This window comes from Camelus bactrianus, chromosome 15 (assembly GCF_048773025.1).
Source record: "Camelus bactrianus isolate YW-2024 breed Bactrian camel chromosome 15, ASM4877302v1, whole genome shotgun sequence".
In the NCBI taxonomy this organism is placed as follows: Eukaryota; Metazoa; Chordata; class Mammalia; order Artiodactyla; family Camelidae; genus Camelus; species Camelus bactrianus.
Genome location: NC_133553.1, coordinates 58,795,323 through 58,822,159, shown reverse-complemented (window position 1 = coordinate 58,822,159; position 26,837 = coordinate 58,795,323). Strand labels below are relative to the sequence as shown.

Here is a 26,837-nt window from a genome sequence, read left to right as displayed (position 1 = left end):
GCTCCTGCCTCTGAAGAGAAAGGAATTGCTTCGGGAATTGAGTCCTGACACCTGTCTCTGTCCTGGATGGAGAGAGGGGATGCAGGGTCAAAACGCCTGGGGGAAGAGGCCGGGCTAATCGGGAGAGGGGACCCTCCTAAGAGAGCGTTTCTGGGGACTCCTCTTGCCACGCCTTCCCGCCTCATCCTTTGGCCTCCAGCTTCACACAGGTTATTAACACGCGGGTTACTAACACGCGAGTTTCCCTCTTTTTGGTTCCCCCCACCCTAGACCAGGACCTGGGCTGGAATCAGAAGAGCAACACTGACAAGCCGTTCATTAATTTGCATTTATTTTGGGGAAATAATGTAGATAAAGGGGGAGGAAGGGGACTGCCTTACATTTCAACAAGTAATTTGCGATCTTCACGTCGGACAAATCAAATTTACAAATTACTTTCCCACCTACTGGACGAAACGGCCAAAGCCAAAACTGATATACAAGCGCGGGCTCTCCGCAGGTTTCGGAGAATGAAGGTGCACTAAAAACTCACTAGACAAAACAGGGCTGTTAAAAGAGATAGAAGCTGACAGAGGAATTGGAACCAGGTTTTGGGGCCTGGATTTGTTTGTTTTTCCATAATGCTGTATTTTTAAATTTTAGTTTAGTTTTGTTTTTGGCCTCTAAATAGGAACTGCTATCTTGTGCTTAGACCTGGTGAAGGGCTCAGTCCTGCGCGCCGCCCAGCCCCTCCCCTGCGCCCTGACTTGGCTATTTCCTCCACACCCCCAGGCCCTCCCAATCCTCTGCGCGCAGCTTCCAGAAACCAAACGGTTCTCTTTAATAAATACACAGAGGGAGGAGGTGTGAGCGGGCAGGGAAGCTTTGCAACAACTGAAAAAGTAAAATCTCCATCGTTTGAAGAAGAGAGGAAGGGAGACAGAGGGAAAATATTTTTTGCTTTTGTTTATATATAGTGTGTATATATATATAAGCTGTATATATCTTAAAGTTCTATTTCTTGGGGGCTAGGACGAGATATACTCAGTTCAATCAACAGAAACTAAAAAGTTTAAGTGGTCCCTGGAACGGACCTGACTATGTACAGCATTCCCTCGGAGGCGGAAGCCTGAGCCAGTTCTACGCAGGGCGGGGCTGTGCGCGAGAGGCTAGGGGCTCGCTCCTCCCTCCGGCCTCGTCCCAGCGCATCCGGCTGGGGAGGAGGAAATGCCGGGAAGCTCTGGCCTGCAGGCAGGGAGCGGGGCTGAGGGCAGCTGAAGGGGTTGCAGTCTGCACGCGAGCAACACTTAGTGGTGGTTTTGATTTGGAGTAAAGTGTGGGTGCACTCCAATGGGCAGACATGCCAGTTAGTGACTCCAGTGTCCAGAAAGAATAAATTAAAGTGTAGGGCTCAAACAGCAAGTCAGAGTGAAGAGCCTCCGAAGGCTGCAAGTGCATATCTGTCCAGAAAGATTGGAAGAGGGTGGCTTAGGAGTTCATTAGGGTTGAGGGCAGCACGCAGCTCTCCCGTATAGAACTTGTGGGCCAAACCGAAGCACCAGTCCCCTCATCCAAGAGGTGGTCAGGGTTTGCACATCCCTCAAGCAAGTGGCATTAAGATGAGGGCGGCAGTGCAGGCAATGGGTATCTTTTGGGGGCATGAAATTTCAGGTCTGGAGAAGCCGAGGCAAAGGCGGGCGGTGCAGCAGCAGCAGCAGCAACAATAGGACGGGGACCATGGAGAGCGCAGGTAGTTGCGTTTCTTCTCTTCCTCCCACTCCGGAGCTCACAAGACCTGGAACCGCCATGAGGCTTGGTCCTTATAGTCCAGACAGTCAGGAGAGTTGAAGTTGAGTTTCCAAGCGGAGGAAGCGGCAGCGGCGCCAGGCTCCTTGTAATCCAAGCAGTCGGCAGAGTTGAAGGCGAGCCCTGAGCCTCCGTAGCCCTGGTGGTGGTGGTGGTGGTGGTGGTGGTGGTGGTGGCCTGAGGACTGGCTCAATGGGTGGTGCGCGTGGGGATGGTGGTGATGGTGGCTAGCCATGGAGGAGGGTGCCATAGGGCTGAGCTGGTGAGGGTGGTGGTGCGAGTGCATGGGCGCCAGATATGAGCTGCAGTCCACTCCGCCAAAGTAGGAAGAGGAGGGAGCGGGGTAGCCCTGGCCATAGCTGCCGCCCTGTCCGTAGGACATGGGATAGGAGGCTGCGGCTGAGGCGGCGCCTGCGGCTACCGAGCGCTGCATACATGATGCGTTGCTGGGCGCGGCCAAAGGCTCGGGCACCGATACAGACGCCGGGGCTGAGCCAGGTGAAATGGAGGCCGGACTCCAGATGGACGAGGCAGCCGGCGTACTCAACGACGACGGGACTGCCACCGCCGGGTTCCCGCCCAGGCCTGCAGCCGCTGCAGCCGCCGGGTTGGCGGAGGCGCTCGATCCCGAGCTAGAGGACGAGGCGGAGCTGGACACAGCGGGCGGCGTGAACTGGCCGCTGCTCTCCGAGCCCGAGCTCTCCCGCACAGGGGAGGACTTCTTCTTGGCGGGGCGACTCTTGGTCCCGCTTCCGCTCTGCTGCTGCTGGCGGCATTTGGCTCGGCGATTCTTGAACCAGACCTGCAGCGGGCCGGGTAGGGGAGAGTGTGTTAGGGGAGAGTAGAGCTTGCCACTCCTCCGCCCCTTAGACTACCACCTGGCCTAGGATTCGCATCCCTCTCCTACCGAGGCCTCACACACTCCCTATCTCCGGCCCCGCCAGAGCCTACGCCTGCGTTCCCAGCTCCTCCACCTTCCCCCTCCTTCTGCTCAAAGACCTTCCACTGGCGAAGTAGGGATGTGCACCTCCCCACCCCCAGCGCAATTCTGCCCTAAGGCGGAACATTTGCGTCTGTCCAGCCAGAAGTTCAGCCATCTCTAAACTGCTGCTGTTGGCTGTTTCCCAACAGCCCCTTATATATTTGGAGGCCCTGTCTTCGATGAATAGAGCTCAGGAAACTACAGAGAGGCTCAGGGCAGGCCGCAGAGTGCGGGACAGTCACCAAGTCTGAGGCCTGAGCCACTATTTCCCTGGAGGCCTGATGCTGGGCAGGACGAGAATTTGGGTGGGAGCAGGAGCAAGGCCTGGAGGCTGAATAGAGGCAGTACTCGGGGGACTAAGGAAGGAAGCCTGGGCAGAATTTCGTTGGACTTCTTGGATCCAAATGAGGAACCAAATAGTACAGTCATAAAGTTTTCACTCCTCTTGGAAGGCCCCCGTATATGGCATGGCATTCCTGGTTCTTTCTCGAGCCTCCAGGAAAAGAAGGCAAGATAAAAGGCCTTTGAGGAAAGCTCTGAGTTATAATCCGAACACTGTCTTCGGGCCGCATTCAGTGCAAAAACAGAAACAGCAAAGCTGGTAGCCAGGTTTTGCGTTCGTCATCCTCTCCGGATAAAAGAAATGTCTAATCAAACTGGCGCCACCTGTGAAGTGCACTCCCAGACAGGGCACCAGGCTCCAGCCAAGCCCCACTCTTCCATTTCCAGGATCCCCTGGATGCATGGCAAGGGCAGAAGCAGAATTCAGGACCCCGAAGGAAACAGTCAAGTCTTGGGGAGACCAAAGAATCAGGGGCAAGTGTCGGGCCCTCAGGTCACATTACCTTCTGGAGCCTCGCCTGTCCTCCTGCAACCCTAAAAAGGACTTTGGATAGCGAAGGCGCCCCGGGGCCAAGGGTCGAATCCAGAGCTAGTTCGTTTATTTTGCCCCTTCTTCCAGGGCCCAGCGCTAGGGGGAGTCTGAGAGGAGCTGCCCAGCCTGTAAGCCCGCCCCCACAACAGACCAGGCCCTCTCCGACCTGCCCCAGACCAATCTCTCAGACCCTGGAGCCTCGGGCGCGCGCACCTGGACTCTGGATTCGGGCAGGTTGATCTTGAGCGCCACCTCCTCGCGCATGAAGATATCAGGGTAGCGAGTCTTGGCGAAGAGCGCCTCGAGCACGTCCAGCTGCGAGCGCGTGAAGGTGGTGCGCTCCCGCCGCTGCTTCCGCGGGGTGGCTGAGGGGACACGCGGGGGCGCCTCGGGTCAGTGGTGGCCACGCGGACTCGCGTTAGAGGACGCGGACAGGCCCCTGGCAGGCCCTGAACCAGGTCTTTGCAAAAGAAAGGCGAGCTCCAAGAAAACAAACAAACCAAAAAACAAAACAAAACCAAAAAACAAAAACATCCCACCTCCGGGAGGTCGAACCTGACAGGCTATAGGTGGGAGAAAAAGCATGTGTGCGATAGGAAGCTAGTGTCTCCGACACTCCAGGGTTGCCCCCTTTCCTGACTCTCAGAGGTTAAGAAAGGGGAAGTTATACAATCGTTCTTCCTTCACTGCCCCCATCAACACTCTCCCTGGCTGGAAAGGTGGGGGAGGGGTGTGCAGAGACATGTCCTGGAAAACACTTTCCGAGTTAATAAATGGGGATGGAGTGGGAGCTAGAAAAGCAAGCCAGGATTTGGCTCAAGCCGTCCACATCAGCGGTGCAAAAGTTGGTGCAGGCCACCGGTCTAGAGGACAATTTAGTTAGGGAGGGAGAATCGCTCTTCCTCAGCTCAGCCAATCTCTACACAAGGCAAGCTCAGCCTTTCCTGCCAGAGCCTAGCAAGTGTCCAGATTCCTCATTCAAGATAGGGGGAAAGGCAGAGATTCACACACAAGCCCCCCAAAAGCCACGCATGGGAAATGAATCCTTAGGGAAATGAGCCCTGTGCCCATTGCCGGTGCTGCCAGGCCTGGAGGGTGCCCGTCGCAACTCAGGCCCTCCTCACCGACCACCGACTCTGCCCTGCAAGCCTGCAGCGTGCCCTGCATTGTAAGCAGACTAGGTAACCGGCACCCTGGACCTGCTAGCCGACAAAGCTTGTGCTCAAACCCGGGAGGCTGGGGAACCCCAAGATTTGCAGGGGCCGGTGCTCACCCGGATAGCCCACGGAGGGGTGCAGAAGGTCCATGGCCGGCCCCGCCAGGCCCAGTCCGTTCATGCCGTATGGAGGTTGTTTGAGGTAAGACATCATGCTAACAGCTGGGTGGAGGCGCCCCGACGGATCCAGGGGGCCGGGGCGGGCGCAGTGCGGGGCTCCCACCGCGCAGTCTTTCAGCCTCTGTTGTGTCTGGGGTCCCTGCCTATGGAGACACGAGATACACCAAACCGTCATCGGAGCCATCGAAGCCATATGGCTTCCTGGTCTTGTCGGGGGCAAGGAACCACGAAATGCGGAGGCTACGCAGCCCATGGAACTGCGCAGGGCGGTCAACTCGGCTGTACAAGGCCTTAGCCCAAAGACAAGGATTTCTTTGAAAAGTAAACTTTGCTGGATCGTCATCACCTCTTTTCGGGCTTGGAATGGGCCAGACACTCGTAGAGTGTCGCTAGGAGTGAGGAGAGGTTAAAAGCGGGGCCAAGCTTGGGAGCTCAGAGCCTGGACCGCGGAGTGTGTAAGGTCCCAAGTCTAGGCAGAATTCTGGTCGGATGGGAGGCCGGCTTCACACTGCATAAGCAAACGTTCACTTGGCGCCCGGGCAGCCCAGAGCACGAGCGGTTGTTTCGTTCTGTTTCAAACGTTTTTGAAAAATGGGACGAACAGGTACAATCCAGAGAGCCAAAGTGAGGCACTGCAGAGGGCTAGCAGCACCTGGGGCCTCCCCGGGACTCACTGCCTACTTGAGAGAGTACGTTCCTTCCAAGGTCCCAGCCGCAGAACCCACAGTCACCCTTCCAGTTGACCTCTCTGTGCCCAGCCGCTGAAAATATCGCTCACCCGGAATCCCGCCCACACCTCATCCGAAGTTAAGGGCCCAGGTCCCGCAGAGGCGACCATAAGACGAAGAAGGGGCCACTGAACAGGTGGCGGATCTAAGACGCGGCCCGAGGTCACGGGCACCTTGCCAAAGCCGCAGGCCCTTCTTCGCCAACGCAAGCCGGTCCTTCTTCCTGCCAGGTCCTGGCTGCGGACAATAGGGCAACCAGAGGGGTCTAAAAGGTGACCCGGACAGCGCCCCGAAGGGTCTCAAGGATTTGGGAGGCCTGAGAGCAGTAGGTCTGGTGCCTTCCCTGCTTTTCCTACTAGCTGAACCCGCGGCCCTTGGACCCGATCGGGACTAGAGAACTAGGCCTCGGCGGCGTAGCTCGCGCTGACCCGGGCTGGAAGGTCGAAGCCTGGCTTCCCCAGTTGCCCCAAACCTGAGGGGCTACAGTCAGGGGTCAGGTAGTGGTGCTAGGGAAGTGGGACTAAGGCCTCAGAGCACCTGTCGCTTCATCCCGTTTCACAGGAACTCAAATCAGATCTGGGACGCGAGCGAGGAAGTTCAGGGAAATAAGTTATAGCTGAAGAAGCCTCTAGCTCCTACCCCCGGAACCCATGGCCTGGGCCGGGGAAACCCAGTTTGCAGGGAAGGCGACGGAAGGGAAACACCCGGGGCTCTTGGGCCTAAGGAGAACGGGAGTCGGCCACGGCGACTCTGCTAGGCTGCAGCATGAGTTTTCAAGTACTTTCTTCAAACTTAGCACTTTTGCTCGGTTACTTCGGCGGAGGCGGGGGAGGGGAGCGGGGCCGCAGCAGAACTCTGGGGTCGTCCGAGCACCAAGAGGAAAGCCAGGCCGCTCCCCAACCCTGCCCATGTGCGGGGGTCCTGGGAAGCGGGCACCCTTTTGAGGAGGGGGAGGCAAGAGCAACCGACGAGTTCGTAGAGTCCCGGGCGGCCCGCGGCTTTCTCCTTACCTGCCTTCAGCTGAGGGGGCCGCTCACCATCTACCTCGCGCCCTCACACAGACCCGCCGGGCAGCCAACCTGCAAAACAGAGCGGCACAGGAATTACCTGCCGGGCTGGGTGGTTGGTCTAGGGCCCCTGGATTTCTTTCTTTCCCCAACTTCCCTCCTCCCTTTCTCTTTTTTTCCAGTGGCTTTGTGCGTGTCCCTCCAGGTTTCACTTTACTGCACACTTTGTTTGCAAAACCCTATAGACTCCCGAGAGACTATCTCGCCCGGGACCGCGCCGAGGGGCCCGCAAGGAGGAGGATGGGGGTGAGATGGGCAGAGTTGGGAGGTGGCTCGCGGTTGCCGTTGCACTCTGTGCAACGTGGAGGAGGTGGGGGCTAGGGAAGTCCTGCAGAGGCACTTTGCAAACTAAATAAATCAAGCAATTTACCTTGTCGGAGTGGCTTGTCTTGCCCGGTTGTTTAGGTGATTGGAAATGTAGCCTGATGAAGATTGATCACCTTTCTACTGCCCTCCCCGGGTATGTGAACGCGAGGTGAGTGCGTAACGGGGCGAGGCTGCCAATCCCCGGCCCCGCGCGGGCTGAGTGACAGGGAGCCGGGCAATGGCAGCACGAGCCGGGGGTTACCTCCGCGCGCCCCCGCCCTCCCCCGCCCCCTGCACCCCGCCCTCACAGCCCGCCCGCCCCGCCCCGGTCGCGCGCTAACTCCGGAGCTCGGCTGGCAAACGCCGCGCAGAGCGAGGCGAGGAAGGCGAGAGCAGTGCGGGAGCCCAGGCCGCTGAGGGGGGACGCTGGTCCCGAGGCCGCCCCGAGGCCCCCGCCCTTCTCTCGCCCTTTCGGCGCCCTGGAGGGAGTGGCAGAGAGAGGAGGCGAGGTGCTGGAGAACCGGTTCCCTCGCTCTCCCGCGCACCACCCTGCTCGGCGGCTGGGTTGGGGAGCGAGGACCCGGGAGCCGCAGGCTGGAGGGGAACGGGTCCCTGGCCCCCTCTCAGAGCCGCCAGCCCCAGCGTCTTCATTCACCGCGCCACGACCTGCAGACGGACGCCGCGGGCCGCTGGTGTTGGCACAGACTACTTTGCCGAGCGCGGGAGCAGCTCCGAGTGCGCAGATCCTGCCTCGGCGCCTCGGGACTCCTGCGCCGGGGAACAGCACCCGCAGGGCAGGCACCGCCACTTACCTGCTCTTCGGCGTCTCCTGGGGTTCCCAGTCCCCACGAAGGCTGTGTGCAAATCTTAAACGCTTCTTCAGAAATGTTGGCGCCCAGAGTCCCCTCCCCCTTACACACACTCTCTACTTCTGAACCGAAAGATTTGGATAGGAAACTTTCTCTTTCCCGCTGTCTCCTTCCCAGTCTCCTACCACGGACAATCTGGTGGAAAACGTGGGCACAGACCCCTGACCTCAATTTCTTTCCCACATGCCGCAGGAGCCTCCTTGAGGCCATCTCCCCGGATTGTTCGTACTGGCGAAGCCCATTTACCAGCCCCCCAAAACCTTCTCAAACACGTCTACCTGGGTGGACTTTTCAAAGCGCAAAAAAAGTGTTTTCGCCTCAACCCTGAACAAGGCAATTCATTTAAATGGCAACTCCTCCTGAATATTAGGCACGACTTTACTCCCTTTCGAGGAAATCCTACCGCTTCTTCTTAATCCCCCCTTCCCTCCACCCCAACGGGCAGAGTGAAAAGTTTGAACGGGAATAAGTGTGAGGGCGAGTCAAGGAGCCGCCGGGCGCATCGCGGTGGGGAGCGCTGGCGCTGCTGGGCCGCGGGGTCCCGCACCGAGAGCAGACGGGGCGCGGGGCAAGGAGTGGAAAAGGAAGGGGAGCCCGCTGAGTGAAATGGGGCCGCGGCCGCCGCTCATCAAAGTGCTTTCCCCCTCCCCCAAGCGACACTTTCCTTTGGAGTCCGAATAAAATACGGTAACAGAATATGATGGAGGGCACACTGTTTCCTTAACTGCTTCTCAAAGGACCCGGGAGATCTTCTTAGGACCTTTAATAAGGCTTTGGTCGGTTCTTTTGTTGATCCCTCAAAATCAACTCCTTCTAATTGAAGTTGGAGCTGAAAGCGAGCTAATGTTCAAAGAAAGTGGCCGCCAGACTAACGAAATTACATTTTTTTTTTTTTGACGATGAGGGAACATCTAATCAAAGGGGCCAAAGAGGAGGGGTGGGAGCGGGGAAGTATGAAGGAAAAAAGGTTTTTACAAGATCCTTCTCTGGTTCACAAAAGTCAGCGACACGGGCGCTTCTCTCCAGAACAAAGACACCGCGGCCCAATGACAAAAGGGAGAGAAAGAGAGAGAAAACAATAAAAGAACGAGAGAAAAGGGAAAACATGAAGAAAAAAAAAAAAAAAGCCTTAACAGGAAAAGAAACTGCGCAGAGCGCAGCGCTGACCCAAGCGGGGACACACCTTAGGCTCGCGCAGGCCCCCGCGGGGAGTAGGCAGCGAGGCCCCGGGCTCCGAGACCCCGAGATGTGCGGATATTTAAAGAAAGAAACGAAATACACCCTCGCCATCAGTTTTGGGGAAAGGCGCGGGCTGGGGTGCACTAGTTTGCGAGAGAAAGTATGCGGGCGCCCTGGGGTGAGCTTCGGGAATGGGGGGTGCTCTGCGTCCCTAGCCCTGCTCTGTCCTGGCCCTGGCCTGCTCCCAGTGTGCCTGCGCCCAGTGTGCCGGGACCTCAGTGCGTGCCTGTCCTGCCCGCCGCCCCCAAACTTTCGCACTCCTGCCTCCTTCCAGCCCTGTTTCGGCTGCAGCTGCCGCGCGGGGACGAGGTCTGGCGTGGCGAGGTGGGGTGGCTGTACGCGCTGGAATGTTCTCAGGCAGTCCCCAGGGCCCACCACGCGGGATCCCGGCGCTTTCGATTCCAGATGCTGCTGCGGTCTCTGGGAAGTTGGGAGGTATCAAGTAGCAGGATTCCACCCTCCCTCCCCCCGCCCCATGAGAGTATTTATCTAATCCCAAATTGCAGGCGAATTTTCTTAATGCTCAACCCATAAAACCTCGGGATTAAGGGAAGAAAAAGAGCGAAAGGAGAGGGGAGAGGGAGGAGAGTAGAGAGGGAGAGACTGAGATGAAAGTTTCTTGAATGCGGCGTAAAGGACTGAGGCAGCCGTCGCTAGGCAAATGTCCAGGTGGGAGATGCTGGGCCAGAAGCCGCGACCGTTCCAGCAACCGCCCCAGCTCGGGGAGCGGATGAGGGGGCATCGCCCGGGGAGGGAATGTGGATCCAGCTCGAGGCCCCAGGGCCGGGGAGGAGGCGTGGGAGATGGCTCTAGCATCCAGGTGACCCCGAGGCCGGGCCAGACTCTGGAGGACACTTAGGACAGGGGGAGGGGTTTGGCTCCGGGGCCGTGGGATCCTGGCCAGGGGCGGAAGTTCTGCACCCGTTGGGGGGCTGTGCCCAAGCCAGCCCGCTGCCAACAACACTCCTCCTCGGCGACCCTGGGGCCCATAGCTTCGTTTACCGCCGTGCGGGCTTTCGGGTTCCCGGCCTCTCGGCATACCGGGCTCGCGCCTGCGCCGGGGAAGCAACCTCTGGGCATCACGCGACAAAATCCGGACGCGGCGCCCTCGCCATGGGCCTGACCCCGCTGGTCCCCGGGGGCCGCGCTCCGCCGCCGCTGCGGGGCGTGCGGGCGCCACAGAGCAGCCCAAATGGAAACCCCGCGAGGCTCGGGGGACTGAGGCAGGAGGGGCAGGTAGAGGGGCAGCAACTCTGGGGCTAGCGAAGGTTTGTCATTTGGCAGGTCGGGAGCGGTTTGGAGGAATCGCCTCTCTGCTAGGCTCCTCGGGAAGGAAGGTTCCCCGAATCCGAATCCGGCGTAAATGGAGTGGGTGACGCCGGCCGCCCAAGCCCCAGGCTGCTCCCGGCTGGCGGTTTCAGTTTGCCCGCTTTCCTGAGGTTAGAACCGGGTTCTGAGAGCCTCCCCCGAGAGCGGCAGCTCCCTCTGCTCCCCTGCTCGAATAAAAAGGGCGAATACCCGATTTTTTAGTTCCAATAACTTTTCAATAACTTCTTAAAATTCTTGTCATGAGTAAATTATACTGTAGCAACGTTTTATCATTTTGAAAGACCTGAAATTGAATGTGGCTGAATTCTTTTCGAATTTGTGTACAGATATTTGTATGATATATGTACATATATGCGTGTATATGTGTATGTATGAACTAGGCTAACTTATAAATGCTAGAAGACTGTTTTATCTGTCTCCAGACTTGTTGAACGAGCTTTCTTTGTTTCGGACGCCTCTGTAGAGGAGTGATGGAAACCACCATAAAATTGCCATTTTTTTCTGTAACCTAGAACTTCTTGTTAAAAGTTCTCTTTCTCTCTCGCATCTCATACACACACACCTGCACACACTTAACCCTCCCCCGCCCCTCGAACAATAACCCTCTTCCTTTCTCTTAAGCACCTACCGACTCGAGGGTTATCAGAAGTCACAGTTCTTCCTCATGAGTGCAAAATTGTAACAACTGAAAATAACAAGATACTAGCATTTTTTTTCAGTGCTGTGAAATCACAAATTTCCTCAAATCTTTAACAGAGATGACCCTTTAAAAGATGAGAGTTTATTACCCTGGTTAAGAAAATATGACTAATTGCTTTTCAGTTCGCATTCGTGTGTCAGCAGGGCCCCTCTGGGGTGGTGTATTCAGCTCCAAATACAGCCCAGTATCCTGCCCTGTATTCAAGAGGACCTTTTTTCTCCCACATGAAAAGTCTTATGAATACAAAAACTTCTCCTCCAACCAGTGTCAAGTTTTCATTGCAAAGAAGTAGCAGCAGTGTTTAAGGTAAGAAAGTTTCTGCTTTTATTGAAAATTTATATATGACTCAGTACTGTAATAAATAAACAGATAACCATTTTCACAAAAAAAAGTGCTATGCTAGTGAAGAAAATATTAATTGGAGGATTTACTCATAGTGGCAAGACAGACTTTTATCAATACAGAATAAATATTAACAGCATTCTTGAGCCAATTTTGAGACCCAACAAAATGTAGGAACCAAGCTAGATGTAATAAATAATTATCCAGAGAAAAAGATGGCGCATTCTCAGATGATAAGACTGTCTTTGTAAACTGATGCATGTCAATTAGTCCCATCCTTACAGTTCACCTTCAAATCACAAGACTTGTCTCAGGCTACGTTAAAGGACCATCCTCTGAAGAAAGCAGAGGAGAACTCTTATTATCCTTACAGTGAAATGCAAAACAACTGCAGAAAATCCCACTGGTAAATGGAACACAGTTTAATAAGTAAATTGAATATGATCTAACTATAAAATTTAGGTAACAGAGTCAGTGTTACATATGACAGGACTGGAAAAAAAATCATTCATGACATTTTCCTTACCATTCCCCTTAACCCCCCTCCCACCCCTTGTTATGCTATTAACAACAAAAATGTTTTAAAAATTTCCTCCCATCAAAAAATGAGGGAAAATAATGAGAGAAGAGTTTATTTTTTCTTCTTTGAATAGTTTCTTGAACATTCCCAATACCAATCACTCACAAGATGTCTGTGCAAATCTACTTCACATGATTTCAAGGAAATGATTAACAACACACAAAAAAAATCCTTAAAGAAAGCTACTTCGGAGTTCTGTATATTATTGGGAAAGGAGGGAGGAAAACGGGTGGTGGTGGTGATAAAGAAGTACAATCCAGCCAAACTAAATGTTAGAAGTTTTAAAACAATGAGTCTGACTTTTCCTGGTCTGGGGACCCAAGACTAATGTTGGACAAGATTCTGGTCCAGCTGCTACTGAAGAACACATTTCTCTTCTTTCTTGGCCATCTTGCCTTTGTTTTGCTCCAGAGTTCGTTCCAAATGCTCATCTTCTTCTTCGGCCCTGGAAGTCAAACAGGAAACCAAATTATTTTTCTTCGTGGAGGGCAGGTCAGCGGTCCTCTCTCGCCCCACATTCCGAGCCCCAGAGGGAATGGGGATCGAAGGGCCGGAGGGAGGCTGCCACGGACAACCCAAGACCTCTGGAGTGAACTTTCCGAAAACTTCTCGGCCCCTCAGCAGGCGGCAAAGCCTGGACCCCGACCCCACCACCCACTTACTGCTTCTCCTGCGCGTCCAGATCTCTGACTAGTGCGTCACGCTTGTCCACTAGGGCCACCAGCTCATCCAGCAGCAGTTGCTCACGTCGCTTCTGGGCCTCGGTTTTCTGCCAGTCTGCAGAGGACGGGAGGCTCGTTACCCAACCGCAGGGCCTCCGCACAACCGGCCCCCCACCCCACCCTGCCCTCCCCTTCCCGCGTTTTCCAGTTCCCTTGTATTTCTCTTCAAACCATATAGTGTTTTATGGGGAGTTTGGCCGTTGTGGTGAGGATTTCACCCCTAAACCCGACTTCTAAATATTTTTCGTAGATGGAGATAGCTACCGCCGGGCTGGAACATGTAAGAGACCTGGTGCGCGCTGGTGGCCACTCGGAGGTGCGCACCTGATTTCAGCCAAAGTGGGGGAGGGAGAGCTGGAGGCCCAGAAGAGGTCGGCCCGAGGGTTGGCGGTGGGGGATACGGGTAAATGAGGAGGCGGGAAGCAGAGATGGGCGATAAAATCATTCTGAAAAGGCTAGAGCCTCTGCCTGAGAACCTATCCTCCTCCCCCACCCCCACGCTCACCCCATACAGCCCATTCTTCGCTAATTTCCTCTTCGCTCTATTTTAGCAGTTGGATGTATCTCACACTGGGCGCCATATGCTTCACAATAACTTTAAAAGTAGTGAATCGGCTAATTAGCATTTTTCTTTGAAGTAAAAAATAAATTTGCTCTGCAATATTACACTGCAGCTCTCGATCGCATCACAGCCAGTTTTCTTTTGGAGAGGTTTGCTGGGTGGTTTCAAATCAAAGCACTTCTGCAGAGGACAAATTACATACTTCTTTTTGAAACCCTATGTTAAGGTTGGAAAATCCGATGGGCAGTGCTCCTTCCCCGGGTAGGAGCAGTATTTTGAAGGTTTTTAGGCCCCAATAATATATTTCCTAATCTTTGCTGGTCTGATAATTTCCTTAAGATGAGCAGCAGTTTCGTTTAATAAAAACAGGACCAAATCGAACATTTAAAGCACTTTTTGAAACCAAAGCAACTGCTCTCTGGCCAGACTGTAAGGGCTTGTAGCTGTCAATCAACCCCCAGTCTACCCCGCCTCCCTCATTAGGAAGGTAAACAATGAAAAGAAGAAGTAGATGATGAGGCAGATAGCCGAACAAATGAGGACCTAGAGGGAAACAGGACACCAGCTTTAAAAAAAAAAAATCTCTGGCCACTGACTCATGTAGCCCCCTCCCCCAGCAAATGCACTTTCCAAAAAAACAGAGGGGAGTGCAATCCTTTCTGGTTTCTCTCTTCTCTCTCCATTGCCCAGGGCAATCATGTTAAAACTCACATGGCTGGTGCTTATTCAGATAAACCTAACAATGCACACCGCTGGTTACCATGTGAATCTTCACAAACCACACAAGAATGTGCTGGTTCAAATCCCTCCGACCCCCTCCAAAGCAAAATTTATTCAAGACAGCAAACTGCTCAGCAGCTTTATGAAAGCAAATGGTGCTAGAGGGAATTCTATCTTGAATTTACAAATTAAAAATTAGATGCATCATCATGCAATAAAGGTTAGAATAGCAGCAAAAAGCTGGAACGGCTTATTCTATCACTATTCCTTTCATTTTAAGCTCAAATACATACACACATACATATGAAACATGCCATATATTAATTACCCACATTTGATACAAAACATCACACAAATCATTACATTAAATAATTGGTCACATTACATTAAAAAGAAGTGAAATAGTCTATGGCATAGAGAGGAATTAAGAAATGATTACTACGTAAAGTTTTTTTCTAAATGTAAGAATTTAAAAAATAATAATGAAACACCAAAATTGAAGAAAAGCCATATCTATCACAATTTTATTCCTTGGATTTAAATGTAACTGAGGTCAGGAATGCTGGACAATTTTCTAATCTGGTTCTTGTTCTTAATCAGTTTCATTCTACACAGCAGATAAATTAATAGTCTCCAGGTGGGAAAGATTCTAAAGGTCATCTAATTTCAGGTAACTGTAGTTCTAGAAATATTAACTCAGAGAAAAACCTGCTAAATTTGTAAAGATTTGTAACTAAATTTTATAACTAGTAAGATTACCAATTTTGATGAATATTAATTTTTCCATTTTCAACTTCAATAAATCATTCTTATTATAAGCCTAATTTATAATTCTTTACTTCCAAAACATGGTGACAAGAGCTTTACTACTGGAAAATAGATTTTCTCCACTCTAAACTTAAAAAATGTAATTAGGTTGAAAATTATAAAAATTTTTAAACAAAGAAAAAATAAATCTTAATAGCAGACAATCTAAATTATTCCTTCTCTGCACTTGGCCACTTTTAAGGTTTTAATTAATAATTAGAGACATCAAAATTTCTTTGATTAAAAAAAGGTTTTATCAGTATGGATAAGAGAGAAAATACTTTTTTAATCCCTGAAGTATTAATTTTTAAAATCTTCACTTTCTCCCAGCTCAATAATGAAATTTCCCCAAAACTGTAACAAAAACATTTTAAAGTTATGAATTTTTAGGTAATTTTCATCATTTTGTCACAATTTAACTGACATTGGAATTTAAAATGTTCCAGCATAAATTTATAGGATTTTTCACATTAAATCTATCATTACTACATTAATATCTATCTACAAATTATCAGTCAAATTGTAGAGAAAATACCTACGTGCAGTGAACAGATTTTACACTTGCAAAACTACTTTTACTTTAGATTTGCTTTCTAATGGGAGCAAATTTCACACGTTTACTAATTTGGGAAATTAAGTAAACTATTTTGATGATTTTTTAAAAATGTAATAAGACCTTTAAAGTTGATCAACATTCATATTTGTATGTTCAAGTCTAAATTTAAAAATTTTAAAAATCTCCTTTGAAATAGCTTTACCTAGATACCATGTTTTAAAAACCTGCATTGTAAGTTTATGCGTTACCTGTTATGCATTTTAAGAAAGGATTACTCACCTATAACAGCTAGCTAGATGCACTGACTTTGGCTTGTACAGACTACAATGTGGGTTCTGATTAATTTAAAGATTCCAGTGTACTTTTGCTACAAAAGCCATATCCTCTCACAACAAATAGGATTAAGTTTTGATGCTGCATTTGAGCCAAAGTGTTGAAATAAAGAGATTCTGTTTATGTCCATCTGTGCTGAGCTGTTTTGTTAATTTCAAAAAAACCCCACAACTCTTTTTTATATATAGGGCCAATTATTCATTCCCTGATTCAGTTTATTTGCTGAAGTTGATAATTACCTTGGAAAAAAGGCAAAAGAAATACCTATAAACACTTTAATAGAAAGGACCTTAAGTTCTTGTAGTAAACCTTCAACCTTGCCACTATAAATAAGACTGGCACTTTGATGAAAATTAACACTAGTTTTGTAAAGAGCACATTGGGGGATTGCAGTCAAGTCTTATCTTTAGTTCCAGTCAACTAGCAATCCTGAAAGAGTTTGCATCATCATCAGAGCAGGCCATTTGATAGGATTCTACCGCTGTACCTAATCAATCTATGGAAGACTGTGCCTGTGCTGTGTAACAAAGCTAAAATAGATTTACAAATGGGGTTTTAGGGGATAAGCTCCTCCACAGGATTACATATTGATTTTAAATATAAAAAGCTTATCATATAAACCATAACTACAAAAATAGTGAACCTATGCATAAATCCCTTTAGAAGAGCACCCACTTCAAACTCTAAGCCAAGAATAAATCAAGATGTACAAAATCCTAGAGAAGATCCATTTCTTGTGCAGAAAATGAACACACCATTTTCCAAAAGCCCACCCCAATGTGTGCAGAAATGAATTTATCTTTCCTGAGGGGGCACTAAATAATCTGGAACAAAAAAACTACAGAAAAAGTATCTAAAAGATGTTTGTTAGCTCAAGGGATCCTACAACTTAGCCCAGTAGAGTGAAACTCCTGCAATGAAAACACCTCAGGGAAAAAAAGGTAAAAAAAACAGGCCAAAGTGACTGTGGATTCTCAGAAGAATAGATATATTGAATTTTTTTTTTCTCTCAAACCAAGCTGTTAATACTTCTTTCAATGTGCTATTAATATTCTGTGTTTTTCTCCTGCTGAATGGTTTCAGTAGAAGATTTATTTGAAAAGATTTTAGTTTATTATGAGAACTATCTTATGGCTACTAAGTAGAAGAGATGGGAAAGAAGGAATGAACTTTAAAACAAAGGAAAACAAAACAAAACCAATTAGTGTTGCCTGTTCATGTGTTTTTCTGTGGTGCTTTCACAACCCGTAAGATTTCTGAACGGCATGTGTGTCCATTCTAAGGGCTGGCTCAGAGGACACTCTTCAAAGCACTGATGATCACAATGATCAGTACCTCTCCAGGACTGCCCAGGCTGGTGGGAGAGGCCTCTCCCTGAGAGAGTGTCTTTATTTGTAATCAACAGGCTGCTACTTTCCTCAAGTTTCTTTTTTCCCCTCAACCAGCAATGGAATCAGGCCTAGAGATTTAAGGCACAATCACATCTAGGACAATAATATTAGTTAAAAAATAAAACAGAACAAAACCTTAAAAAAAGTAACAATTGTATTAAAGGTGTTTGAAAAGAAAAACATTATTTTTTCCCTCTTCTTCAAAAATATTACTTCCCGCTCTTCCATATGTACAAGAGGAGCAGGCAGATAAAATGTTAGATTATTTAAGACTGTAGGTCTGCTATATAGGGATGGGACTGCCAATGAGACTGGGATGTTTTATACAATGACAGGCCCTCCTTTAAAGGCTGGTTTTGGGATAGAAGTAATATCTGCCTTAAAAGTCAATTGTATCAAGTTGTATTTTAGGGATGATTTAACTTACTATACATGAAATTCTAATACTCTGTATTGAGCATAATGTATAATGAATCTATAAAGAATACACTGTATGAGTTATACATTATACATACCATATACACATACATTTTATATTATACATACATATATATACCATATAAGTAATATTTTCTATACCTACTTTTCAACTATTTAGCTTTCTAATCTCTTTTAAAGACTATACCCAGGACTACAAAATTTATATCAAGAGGAAAAAAACATTTAGCATACTTGTGCATTTCATTTCAATCAATGGCAAGTTTCACAGAACTCCTTTAATAATTTTGACAAATTTTATAGTCATTATCAATGGTATAATTTGATAGCCACTTGAAGGAAATTAGCTATCTGAAGCCTTTTAAATAAAGTAAATCCAATTTCTAAACTAGCATATACAAATATTGTCAGTTATATTTGTCAAATGAGATTAGGGATATAATGTAAAAATAAAATTTCTATAAATCTATAAGGTATTATAAAAATAGCATGTAATTTATTTAATAACAATATTAATTAAAATACTTAAAAATATATGGTTTCATTTGGCTTTTCCTTACAAACTTAAACTTCCAGTTTCTGAACTAATTAGAATTGACTTCTTATGGATCAGGTACCTTATCAGGTGAAGAAGGAAATTACCATGGACAGTCAATGGGTTAGGAGGTCAATACAGAATAGGAAAATCAATTTGCATTGATTAGACAAAAGGTCCATTTTACAGAGCCCACAGGATTAGCTTTTACGCATACATCTTTGAACTATAAGATTTTCAACAAAGAGGTATAAGGAGAATAGCACTCTAAAACACCTAAAAATGTTTTAAATATAATCATATATAGTGAACGCTGCAGTTAAGCTTGCTGATGTTCATTGATATTATGAACCATGCTTAGGATTACTATATACATAATTAATTTAACAGCTTTATGTAATGTGTGAAAGTAGTTCATTTATCTCTTATGTCTGAATCTTTGAATCTTCACTTAATAGGAGTTTGAATCTTAAGAACAACAGTAGACTGGACAGTGACATATTTCAGTGTTGACATCAATTAAATATAAAGGCAACATTTGGAGTCTGAACGTGAAAAATAAAAATGATAAAGCTTTCTCAAACCTCCACAGCGGAAACAAGTTTAAATTGCATAGTCAAATGTAGTTAAATCATTTAACTACTTACATTTTTCATTTTATGGACATTTGAGTTTACTGACAAAAGTTAAGGCAAGCATAATCCTATGAATTAGGGTCCTTAGGTTTTACAAGACAATTGTTTTCTGACTCTAAAGCATTTATTTGCAATTCCTGTAGGTCCCTAGTCAAACCACACCTAGTGAGACCAGAAGTGTATTACACTCTTTAAATCTCTTTGGCAACTGACACCTCACACAGCTCACTCCACCATGGGATTTCTTACCTTCGATGGCTAGCATTGCCCGCAATTCCCGGTTCAGCAGCTCATACCTTCGTTCTAAATCATGTTCTTTTTCCCTAGGCAAGGTGCAAAAGTTCATCAATATGCTAATTACTAAATCATTAAACACTTAAACGAACCTTTAAATTACATTGATTTTAGGACTCATAACTGACTTTTCTCCTTAACTTTAAGCTACTCCAAACAAATGATACACAAACCTAAAAGCGTCCTCAGGTTGAAGATTTACTAGTGCTATTAGTTTTCTCCTTCGATTCTGAATTGCACAAAAGAATATTTTAATCTGTGGATAAGTAGTCTCATTCTTCAGTGCTTCTTGTATTAAGTGCCAGGTATAAGGCTATTTTGTAAAATATTTTCATAGTTCTCAATAAACAGTCTTTTTGTCTAGAACTCCATGCTAAAAGAATACAAGAAATATGAAAGTACTACCAGTGCAAATTTAATACAGAGACAATTAAAAAGCCAAGATCAGTTAAGTTTTGTGTTTCTTCATAATTCTTTCATCAATTTCAGGCATGGCAGAAATGACAAAAATAGAGGTTTTCACTAAAATAAAACATGTAAGCCTGCTTCTTCCCACACTAGGTGGCATAATATAAGAACACTGCTAGTGAGAAAAAGGAACAAGCATTAAGTCTTGTACTGAACTAAATGCTAAAGACTAAGAATGCTTATATTTGGTCTAGTTTCCATTTTACTTTTAATTCCTGCAATCATAAAAAGGTCCCTTCTCTGTAAGTCATTAATCTTTTATCCCAAAGTTTAAGGTAACATCATCTGTAGAATACAAAGGTACTTATTTTTGTCCTTACTAAGAGTTACTTTAATTTTTAACTGAAAATATGATGTTAAATAAACTTCAATTTTACTTCTTTGCCCTCAACTCTTAATATAAACCAAACCTCCTTGTTGTATACAAGTGTTTTTATTTTCTAAACACAAAAATTGTTTATATTACTTGGCTTTCTGTATAGTAAACACTTTTTTCAGTATATATTTTAAAATTCTTATTGTTCAGATGAAAATTGGTTCTATACTATTTATGATTTTATTTTTATATAAAGTACACTATAATCTCTACCGAAAGAAAAACAAATCAAGCCTAATAAGTATGAAACCTCACAAAAGACAATGATGAAAAGCCTAAAATTCATCAGTGTTGTAGGAAAAACAAGCATACTCATGAGTACTTACAGGAGAGAGAGCTGGTTCATTCTCCGTATTAACGCATTTTTCTTATTAACTAACATAAACCATTCCTGCATCATAGCTTCTTCTTCTTCTGTGTTCCTTCCTATAATTTAGGAAGAGTTAAAAAAAAAAAAGTGTTTCAACTTTTAAATCCTCCCCAGAGGCTGACTTGTTAATATGTTTCAATGAAGAACTTGTGGTGCTGACAGACATATGGTCATGATAAAAATAAATAAATAAAATTAAAAACCACATTAAAAATCATTATGAGAATTATAAGACTAGCAGGAAGATCAGAGAAGTTCAGAGATTCTGTGAACACTTCCACTTGTAACAACTTGTTTTTTTCCTTCCAAAAGTAAACTAAAGATATATGTGCATATGCCATTCCAGAAATCATCATCCATAGCAGGGTAAACATCTGTATTTATTTTAAATACATTGTAAATGACCAGGCTACAAAAATAGTTATAGCTTATCTGTGAAAAAAACCCACTATAATGAACAAAATAATCTTCAGTAAATCAGGAAACATTTGAGCAAAGAGATGATTTAAAATCTTAGATTATAAGAATTATGAAATAATAAAGATTATAAAATTATAAGATTATAAAATTATTTACTGATTGTACATTTAACATTCACTTTCCCTAATATCTATTCCATCACCTATACCACCCCTCCCCTCAAAGGCCAGTCTATCAAGAATTATAATTATGGTGTATATTTGGTATTGTTCATGTAGAAATAGGCCACAATCATACTCAACAAAAATATTAATTCCCCACCTTCTTCCTTCTTTTCCCTTCAAATTGCATCTAGTCCAAATTACAATTCTTTGAATTTCTTTTTTTCTGAATTTCACCCATGATTGGCTTCTTGCTTTGCTAGGCTATTATTTAATACTTCAGTCCAATTTCTAGATAGATTCATAGGGCTAACAAATATCTAATAAAAAATGAAATGTCCCAGCTAAGACTAAATATCCTAGCCAGTTTCCTAAGTTTTAGTTTCTATATAAGATATTTTCTTTTAACTTTCAAATACACTACCAGTCCATTTACGAAATTCAAACAACACAGAGGCATAACTGAGTAAAAAGTCAAGTCCTCTTTCACCAGCCCTACCCTCTCCAATTCCCCTGTCTACCTCCCTTCTCCAGAAGTACTATTACAGTTCAGCATATCTTCTCCAGACCACATAGGTAGCTATGTCTATCACACACACATATATATATCCCATCTAGACACATACAGGTTTCTTTTCTTTAACATAAGGGCCCTGAGATTTGTTGCTGTCATGCTGTTTGAAAATCTACCTCATTCTTTTTAATACTGCAATAAATTATGGATGTATCATAATTTATTTAACTATTTCCACATTAACAGAAATTTGAAAAAATTTTTAGAATAAAAATTGAACATAAGAAGCTGTTCTGTGTGCAAAAGATTAAACATGTACTTCAGAGCATCACTGTAAAACAGATATCTGTTGTTCATTATTAGGGAAAATAGAGGATATGTGCCTTCATAAATTCTATTAGAACTATGGTATGACGCCGACCTAGGATAGATCCTTTCAGAGTATGAACAAAAGTCTTTATTGTTTTACAGTATTTTTAATCTCTCTTTTAGGGGAGCTGGTTTTGCATTCACTTTGGACCATGTGATGTCTTGACACTGGTCATGTGATACAGGCTGCGATAGGCACAAATCCCTGGGTAGCAACAAAAGAAGAAAGAGTAAAAAGAAAAAGCTGAGAAAAAGCTTGCAGTTTGGAAAAAGGCCAATTGTACCCTGGTGAAGGCCTTTTTGATCAGTGAAATGACACATGTGTGCAATATTAATAGGTGCAGTTTTTATGATATTTTGTTTTCTGATTAAAGACTTAATTCTTGTGTTCATAACCTAAGTGATTTCTAAAAATATACCCATATTAAAACTTTGTTTTGAGTTTAACCTAACCGGTAATTGAAGCTTTCAGGCAATAATACTAGAAGCAACTAGCCTACTCTTAAATTAGCATCATTTTCTTCAATGGAAGACTGCTTCCTTGAGAATAACAATATTGATGTGGTACTGTGTTATTTTCAGTTTAACTCATGTCTATGATTTCTAGATAAAAATAAAAGATCCACCTCCCCTAATTGTTACAAAATGACAAGAGTCTCATGTTTCAAAAGGGAATAGCCTAACAATAAGAAATATTTAAAGACATATTACTCACTGCTATATAGATTATATAAATTAACTGAAAAAAACATATCTGAAGTTAAACCAATTCTGCATCACTAACTCCCTATCTGAGATAGTACACAAAGATGGAAATCTATACTTAGCCTAGTAATAAAAAAATTAAATTTTCTTCTAATACATCATTACACTATTGTTTTTAGGGATTTAAAAATTTTTAAATTTAAAAAGCTTTTAAAAGCCAGTAAGTTGAACCATTACAAATTAATCCTGACTTTAATAACTGGTTAAAGACCCCTTTAGCTTTATAAGTAACAAAAAATATTAAAGCCTGTGATCACAGTGAGCTTTTCTCATTTCTCCTCTAACCATTTGTTATTTAATCCAATACTAGTAATCCAATTTGTCCATCAGACTTTTAAAGGGCAGAATGCAACTTCCTCAGCTTAGACACTTTTCAAAGTACAATATATTTTTCAAATGAATGCTGGATGTTTCATTTTTCCCAACTGTTCCTAGCTCTAATGCATGAGGAAAAAAAGAACAAGATGAACATTGTTCATACTGATTAAGTAAGAGCTCATTAAAGAGCTGTCAGTGCGGTACTTTGAATATGCATGAAGCATATAATCAGATCTAGTACCGTCACTAGAGGAGAATACGGTAAGTACAAAGGATTGATTTAATTAGTTAGAGTGGGCTGTGGTGGTAAAGCAGTCTTGTTAGTGCAAAAAGAAAAAGAGGTTGTATTCTGGCACTGTTAGAAAAAAGGCAGTTTTAGCTTGTGCCACAATACATAACCTCAGAATAAAGCACTTTACACTGTAGCTTAAAATGAAGACTGTCATTATTTTATAAAATGGTCATAAATCATTTTATCTTGTTTAACCTCACCTAGTTAACTATCTCTCAGTTATCTTTAATTTATAATCACAAATACTTTTTTTGGTCATTTTAGAGTCAAAACGTATTTCAGTTCATGGAACTGAAAAATTTAAGACCTATACCACTGAAGACCATTTTGAAATTAAAGTGACAAAATACTATAGTTCAGTGTAGAGTAACTAAAATGTGAAAGCACAACTGGGTTGTTATATTTTGAAACAGAGTGTCTCATATATTTATTTTAAGTATATTACCAATAAAATCATCACCTTAACATTTTAAAGAATTGACTAACTAATATAATCTCTGATAGTGTTTCTTTCTACTTTGTTTCCTTAATGAATTGTTTTTTATTTTTCCTCCTAGAATGTAACATCTTTTCTGACATCACAATCTCTTACTGTCAATTTTTTCTTTTAATCAATTATTATAGCTGGAGTATAATTTGTAAAAGTTACTAAATAATGAAGAGTATTGATAACGGCAGGAAAAGTAATATATAAATATGACTTCAAATCATTCTTCCTATCACATATGTTAACAAAAAACCACTTAATGCAAAGCAACATAACCCAGAACTACACGTAGTATAAATACTTAATAAATGTTGACTGAATACAGCAACAACTGCTTTTATATTCCATCTCCTTCCTCCCCAAAATGACTTAAAGTTAAGATTTAATTTCATTTAAGAATTCATTCATTCACCCAGAAATTTGTATGTAGAGTTCATTTGTTTTTTGAGAAACAACATTTTCAATGTAAATTTTAAAATGAACAAAAGAAAAGCGATGTTAAAAAATTATGAATAATATTTTTAAAAACCATCTACTAACTAGTCTTTCCTAATCTTTCACCATAAACTTACTGTCTATAGAAAGATATATTTTCAGATAGGAAATTCTTTTATAAAAACAAAATAAGGAATAATACAATTTTAGCTGAACAGAAGATGAATTCAATGGGAAACAAAAAAAACATAAAGGTACTGTTGAACATATAAACAAATTCAAGATTTTCTACCATGAAAACATTAAAGAATGCTGAAATCTTACCATAGTCCCATAGTGGAGATGACTGACTAATGATCACACATGCTCCTTAAAGGACACAACACGGCAAAGCCAAACCAAACATAACAACACAAAAATTGCCATTACAAACTGTCCTGATGGTATGATAACATGAACACTGATGACCTCCAAAAGACTTAATATATTACAACAGAGATACACAAGGAGATAGCCAACTAACTGGTAATGGAGAAACACATTTTAATAAGAAAGGAGGTGAAATCTGGCACATTTACTTAATGGATGAGAATGAATAATTTACTGAAGTTATATAGGGTCATGGACAAATGAACTCCAAAGCCAACCTTACTGCAGGACTCCAGTGCCCCAGTTTTAGAAAATATTTTAAACTTAGGAAATAGAGCTTTATTATGAAAACAAATTTTACTATATAAGCAAAGAGCTGATAAACGTTTCTATTCTAAGAATATTCTCAAACAGCAATCAACATAAATGAAGAATCTCATAATCCTTATTGATGTTTTCAGCAGCAACTGTCTTAAAACTATTTGCTCAGCATGATGTACTTGTTATAGTATTAAAGAGTATACACTTTGGGGAAAATCCTGCCTCCTTTTGTTGAAGTAAAATAAAAACTAACACACACTCTCAAAATAAACACACCTTTTATTTACCCATTTGGTAAAACAGAAGAGATTCAGGACATCTCTCTACAGATAACTTTTGACAGACTTCTCTGCATGTACTTCTCACAGGAGGAGGTATAGAAAACCTGACCAAAGCCTTTCCTCCATAGACTTATATTTAAGAAGAAGCTATTTCTAAAGGTTGGAAATTAACAGCATTCTTGTGCCAACTCCTTAGCAGAGTTTGAACAGCCTTTTTTATGCCAAAGTTCGGTGCTTGATTTCCCAAAAGGTAAATTAAGCACAAACTTAAGATAGCAAAAATCAAAAATAAATTTAAAAGCATAAAAGTAATCATCATGGGAAAATTCAAAACTGATGAAATCCTTTATTTTTACTTACGGTTAGTATTTTTAAAAAATTACACATGGGATGGCGTTGCTCCCCTAACTTTTCAGTGCTAACAGCCCTTATAGGTATTAATATAACCCACATTTCAGGTAATGCATGACTATCTTGACCATCTACAAATAGGCACCTGGCTAAAGTCAAAACACTCAGAACAGAACTATGAAACTATGTATTTTTTTCAAGGTGCATTTAACATATTTTGTAAAATGGGATAAAATAGAGTGAGTCACTTTTATATGCACCACTCAACCGAACAGACTACTGTCTACTTGGAGAATCATTGGGCCTCCTCCAAGAAGGGGAAAACATGAATTGTGAGCCATGTTTACAGACGGAGAGCTTCCCCTGCCAGTTCTCCCCTCTCCTGAAGCCCCCCTTTGTCTGGCCCGCACCTGGCAGACTCCTCTTTACCTCTCCCTCTCCTAGAGCCTTCTTGCAGTCATACCGTGGAAATGACTTAAAGGATGACTCGAGAAGTGACAGAGACATTCATGTTAAATATAAGCATGAAGACTTGAATAAAATTATTTCTGGAAAAGTGAGAGTAGAGAGAAGCAATATTTCTAGATTAATGTATTTTAAGATGTGCTTTTAAATATGTACATATGTATAGATGTATATTATGAGATATTACTAAACTTTTATACATTCAAGTAGGTCAAAATGTCTGGGGGAGATCTTCTCATTGGGAGAACAGAGGTTTATCCTTTTTTAGGTCTTTTAGGCACATAGCTTTTTATGGGGTGGTCTGGGAACTGAATCCATAATTTAAAGTATTTTATGTAAAAGCACCTGACTCACAAATGAATTTCAGAATAAACACCTTTTACTGAGGCTAGCTTTTGAATGTTTACTTACATTAATTCTGAGAAACTCCTGTGGATAAGACTATAAATTTTGGTAGGGTCAAGCATAATGTGTAATTGTGTACCATCTAGAGTTTCTGTGGCTGGTTATATCTGTTATTTTTGAATATGATGCAAATAAGATGAACACTAAATCTTCACCCAAAAATGGCTTTCTTCCAATCTGGTTAAAAAAATTGACAGAGTCCCTTGATCTTAGACTAACTTTTCTAAATCTCAGTTTCTCCTCCTCTATAAGGATAATCATATTATTTGCCTTATATGTTTGTTAGAGGATTTAAATGAGAAAATCCATGTAAGGTCCTTAGCACAATGCGTAAGACTAAAAATGCTACCTATGGTTGCGATAATGAAGAGGGTGATAATGGCATGTGCAACACTGAGCCAGGAACAGGAGACAGAAAGATGATCAAGATGTGGGCCCTGCCCTCAAAAGGGCTTACAGTCTAGTATGAAGACACACATTATCAGGACTAGCTGGAGTGAGGATAAATTTCTAAACAACTCCTTGGATACAAATTATACT

The 26,837-nt window shown here is 44.0% G+C and overlaps 2 protein-coding genes across 10 annotated transcripts in view; both read right to left on the bottom strand.

Annotated features, from left to right (window-relative positions):
- Positions 1-311: 311 nt before the first annotated feature.
- OTX1 (orthodenticle homeobox 1) lies at positions 312-10,786 on the bottom strand. 2 transcript variants are annotated; one of them, XM_045514391.2, is made up of 5 exons: positions 7,891-10,786; positions 6,716-6,784; positions 4,915-5,120; positions 3,855-4,006; positions 312-2,587 (listed from the first exon to the last, which is right to left on the bottom strand). In XM_045514391.2, exons 3-5 carry the CDS (start codon positions 5,009-5,011, stop codon positions 1,766-1,768), a joined length of 1,071 nt encoding a protein of 356 aa, XP_045370347.2. In that variant the 5' UTR covers positions 5,012-5,120; positions 6,716-6,784; positions 7,891-10,786; the 3' UTR covers positions 312-1,765. The 2 variants fall into 2 exon arrangements, with proteins under 2 accessions (XP_045370347.2, XP_010950209.2); XM_010951907.3 differs by lacking the exon at positions 7,891-10,786 and adding an exon at positions 7,143-7,349.
- Positions 10,787-11,515: 729 nt separating this feature from the next.
- EHBP1 (EH domain binding protein 1) overlaps positions 11,516-26,837 on the bottom strand; it is a 281,810-nt gene continuing 266,488 nt past the window's right edge. For all 8 annotated transcript variants that reach the window (XM_074341201.1, XM_074341202.1, XM_074341207.1 and 5 more), the window contains 4 exons: positions 20,301-20,400; positions 19,086-19,159; positions 12,800-12,914; positions 11,516-12,582 (listed from right to left, as the gene is read on the bottom strand). In XM_074341201.1, coding sequence (XP_074197302.1) covers positions 12,492-12,582; positions 12,800-12,914; positions 19,086-19,159; positions 20,301-20,400 — 380 coding nt within the window. In that variant the 3' untranslated portion in view covers positions 11,516-12,491. The remainder of the gene's footprint in view (positions 12,583-12,799; positions 12,915-19,085; positions 19,160-20,300; positions 20,401-26,837) is intronic.